The sequence below is a fragment of the Scardinius erythrophthalmus genome, assembly GCF_964197995.2.
Source record: "Scardinius erythrophthalmus genome assembly, chromosome: 17".
Lineage (NCBI taxonomy): Eukaryota > Metazoa > Chordata > Actinopteri > Cypriniformes > Leuciscidae > Scardinius > Scardinius erythrophthalmus.
This window is the reverse complement of record NC_138237.1, coordinates 6,644,840-6,649,839: the sequence shown is the minus strand read 5'-3', so window position 1 is coordinate 6,649,839 and position 5,000 is coordinate 6,644,840. Positions and strand designations below refer to the sequence as shown.

The 5,000-nt window shown below is 34.8% G+C and overlaps 1 protein-coding gene across 1 annotated transcript in view; it reads right to left on the bottom strand.

The window, feature by feature from the left end:
- Positions 1 to 5,000, bottom strand: part of LOC308705465 (CBP80/20-dependent translation initiation factor-like) — a gene marked incomplete at its 5' end in the record, with an annotated part of 24,727 nt that overhangs the window by 18,393 nt on the left and 1,334 nt on the right. The window contains one exon of the mRNA XM_081390488.1: positions 3,659 to 3,727. Coding sequence (XP_081246614.1) covers positions 3,659 to 3,727 — 69 coding nt within the window. The remainder of the gene's footprint in view (positions 1 to 3,658; positions 3,728 to 5,000) is intronic.

Genomic DNA, 5,000 nt, shown 5'->3' with positions numbered 1-5,000 from the left:
GGCCTGGAGCAAACACGCAATGACCATCGAAAATCGACAACATCAGTGGACTAACGTCTTCACTGGTGACCGTTAACCTACATAACCTCACACACACATGATGCCACACACACGGGAATCTCCTCGCTGCGAGGACAGGTTTTTACGTTTGATTGACAGCTTTAGAGCGAGACGTCCAGGTTAAGGTCATGTTTGACCATGGTGTTTTGGTTTTACGAGGGGTTAATTTTAGGGGAGATGCACACTGAGTGTGTTGAATGACAGGTTGAAAATAAGACGTCGAGGTGCTGACCGTGACATTCTCCAGGCTTTACGTGGGTTAACCCTTGACGTCGCTCCACAGGAACATCATTTTGTAATGATGTTTTAGAAAGAAGTCTCTTCTGTTCACCAAGACTGCATTTATTTGATCAAAAAATACAGTAAAATAGTAATATTGTGAAATATAGCTGTTTTCTATGTGAATTTATTGTAAAATGTATATTAATGTATATGAATGTATATTCATTAAATGTTAATTTCTTAAAATATACGTAAAAAATAACTTTATATATATATATATATATATATATATATATATATATATATATATATATATTTATATATATATATATATATATATAATATATATATACATACATACACAAAAACTGTTTATATATAAACAGTAACCTATTCTGCAATAAAAAGACATGCAGTTTTAACATTTTAACTAATTTCATCAAGTGTTCAAGGCAAAAAAAAAGTGTTAAAAAAAATTAGATGAAAAGAATCTTTGAAGAAAAGTTTAATTTGGAGTCGATTATGATGAAGTCCTTGAATGTGTTTTGGAGAGGAGTCAAAGCATTTCTGTTCAATTAAAATCAAACATCTGCTCAACAGAATCACATGCGAGAGACTTCAGATACATGAGGTGAATCAAGATCTCAGTTCGATGAAGAAATGAACCTTAATAAACCTAATAAACCCAACAGAACATCTTAACCAGACGTGACACGAAAAAATAACACATCATTTCTTATATATTATTGTTTTGTTTTAAACTGCAATGACAATTACAATCACTGCATGATAATGCAGGGTAGCTCCGCCCACACTGAAATCTCATTGGTCCAAAACCTTGCTCTATATAGTTGTATATTGAAATATGTTAGTAGTGTGTTGAAACTCATGGTTATGGTAAGGGGCGGGACATTTCCCAAACACACTCTAGCGCTTGACCAATCACAACACACTGCTCAAGCCGACAAATCAGAGCACAGTGTGCTTTTCAGAAGGAGGGGCTTCATAGAGACAGGAACTAAACAGAGTGTTACTGACAGACTGGGAGAAGAGGAGCCACAACAATGACAAATATGAGAGAAATAATGAACATTCAAGGATGAAAACCTGTTCTATTAGAGCACAAAAACAAATAAAGACTTTTGAAAAGGGCATAATAGGTCTCCTCTATAATGGTGATTCTGATCATTTAAAAAACATTTTTTAACCAAGACAGATTTCCATTTTGTGTGTGTGTGTTATTGTGTGTGTGTGTGTGTGTGTGTGTGAGTGAGTGAGTGAGTGAGTGAGTGAGTGAGTGAGTTAGTGAGTGAGTGAGTGAGTGAGTGAGTGAGTGAGTGAGTGAGTGAGTGAGTGAGTGAGTAGCTATGTTTCCATCCACACGTTTTTATCCGAATTGAGTGATATCTAATGAAAAATGCCTTATGGAAACAGTAAAATTCGATTGAATTTCATGAATATCGACTCAAATGAAATTCGGTCAGTCTCATCGGATTTTATCTTGATCGATATACGGCTTATGCGATAAACGCTGATGGAAACGATAGATGGCGCGATCCATTTTGTCTAGCAAAACTTTGTTCGCAAATGTATGCTTGAATGTTGTGCGATTCAGTGCGAAAATGAAATGGAAACACCTTAAAATGTCTCAAATCAATTCGATATACCAATTTGATCGCAAAACAGCATGTTACGTCATCACGCACAGGTTTTTATTCGCTTTAAAGCCGTTGGATGGAAACACACATTCACCAGCTTTATTCGCATGAGCTTTTTTACCGAACTTCAGAGAGAGAGAGAGAGAGAGAGAGAGAGAGAGAGAGAGAGAGAGAGAGAGAGAGAGAGAGAGAGAGAGAGAGAGAGAGAGAGAGAGAGAGAGAGAGAGAGAGAGAGAGAGAGAGAGAGAGAGAGAGAGAGAGAGAGACACTTAAGTTTTTTTAAGCAAAGCAAGAGCCAGACTGAATGGTGTCCACACCCAACCCTTCCCTACTCTCATTCTCACTCGGACACACACTCACACACACAACAATACAACAAGAAGTTATGTGAAAACCTCTTACATAACAGAAGCATAATGTGTCTGCTTTACACAAGATAAACCCTGACTGACAGGTCTGTCACTGATGGGAATCTCCACACTTCATGCCAGTTTCTCCTTTTCAAGTTAAAGAGTTCACTCACAGCAGAAACCATTTTAATCTGACACAAAACAAAATAAGACTGAGAAGAGAAGCCTGCAATGCAAATCTGCTGATCAAAAATCGAAAAACAAATCCTTCCAAAATATTCAAGGGGAAAAATAACAAATAAAAGATAGGCTGTGATAATTAAAGTTTCTCTGCATTTTGTCAAATTAAACATGCTGTTTACTCTAAATCTATAACCCAAACTTTACTTCACAGAATACATACTAGATCTCCACCATGTAAAACAGATAATCTCTAGAAGAATCAGCCTCCATGTCTAGCAGCGGCTGACCGATATATCAGCCAGTATTTGGCTTTTTTAATTATTGCCATTTGACGATACATTTTTAGTTTTTGCAGGAAGAAGGACTTTTATTTTGGTAGCGCTAAGAACTGTCAAAATAAAGTAACTATTATAATATGAGTTTATAATAACATTAAATATTATTAATAGAAAGTTATTATTCTCATGTTTATTTTGTCATCAGTTTTTTCACATGATCAATTTATTTTAGTAAACATCAAGTCAAATTAATATAAATGTGTGTGTGTATATATACATATATATATAATTTTTTTTATATGTATATGTATATATATATATATATAAATATAAATGTATTTATGTATGCATGTATGAATGAATATGAATATATATATATATATATATATATATATATATATATATATATATGTAATATACATTAATCAAATTAATATAAATATCAAAATATGCTTTTTATCAGCATTGGCCATCAAATAATAAGTTAATAATCAGTCGACCATTAATGCCTAGCACTCCTTTCACTCCACTAGATCTTCTCAAATCATTCCCATAATGATCTTCATTAACATTCCCTCTTACCCGCCATCTTAATGATGCCACCCCGCCTGTGATTTGGATTTCCGTTCTGAACTACGGAGACACTTTGTGGATTAATGATGACTCAACCGAAGTGAGAGGAAGAGAACACACTGTACAGTGATCAGGATTTGTTGTGCAAGCAGAATAAAGCAAACAGGTTTCACACGGACACAATTCCAGGCCAGAAGAAGATGGTTAGTTTGAATCCCATGAGCGGGTTGATCCCACAAGCAGTTCAGAAGTCCGGTTTGTAAGTGGAAGGACAAGAGTGAGCGGACAGGATTCAGAAGAGCTGCTTGGAGCTGGACCCGTTTGAGACACTGACCTGGACACTTGCCGTTTCCCCTCGGCTAGCAGCAGCACCGTCAGATCATCCTGGGGTGGGTTGGATCGGCTACGGGTACGACATGGAGATGATACGTGAACAAGAGTGGATGAGAAGGTAGAAACAAGGTGGAAAGGAACACAAGAAGACACGAGAGAACTAAAAGAAACAGGAAGAGCAAACGAAAAAGGAGGAGATGGAACAGTAAAATCTAAGACATAAATACAAGAATAAATGATTGGGACAGTTATGAAATCTACATTAAAATACTAAAATAAAATAAAAAATTAAAAAATACAATAAAATATGAAATCTACTCAAAAGATAAAATAAAATAAAAATACAAAAAAATAACTAAATAAATAAAATGACTATAAAATGTTATAAGAGCTACAGGGTTTAAGGGCAGCAACTGAATGACATGGCATCTACATGATGCTACAAAAGCCAAAGAAACGTTGCAGTGAATATGAAAAGGACCGTTTCCACAATGGAAGTTTCTTTAGATGCAACGGAGCACTATGACTGCGAGTAGCACGCACAATTCCTATGACAGGGATCCTCAAAGAAACCCCCAAAACATGGTTTTGTGACCATGTGGTCTCTGTCTTTTCCAGTGTGAAGGTCCACCATCACTCCTCATCTGGAGGGTGAAGCGGGTCTGAGTTTATTCCAGTCCATCAGGTGCTGTAGATTATCCTGCTGAGCTTCTTTATAAGCTCTAAACTACTGAAACATGCAACATAACCCAAACTGACCTGGAAAAAAGCAGATTCCTTTGCCTCAAACTAAAGCATTTTATGAAAAAAATTTAATAAATAAAAAAATATTATATATTTATATTTATATATATAATAAATATATATATATAGTTCACCAAGGCTGCATTTATTTGCTGTAAAAACTGTAAAATGGTGAAATATTATTACAATTTAAAATAGCTGTTTTCTATTTGAATGCATGTTAAAATGTAATTTATTCCTGTGATCAAAGCTGAATTTTCAGCATCATTACTCCAGTCTTCAGTGTCACATGATCCTTCATCATTCTAATATGATGATTTTTTTTTGCTCAAGAAACATTAATTATTATAATCAATGTTGAAAACAGTTGTGCTTCAGTTTTTTGCGGAAACCGTTATACTTGTTTTTTTCTGGATTCTTTAATGAAATTTAAAAGAGCAGAATTTATTTCAAACAGAACCTTTTTACTGTCTTTACAGTCACTTTTGATCATATAATGCAAATTAATTATTCAAATAATGCTGAGTAAAAGTATTCATTTCTTTTTCACAAGCAAAATGCATACATACATACATAAATGACACAAGGCCAAATTTTGG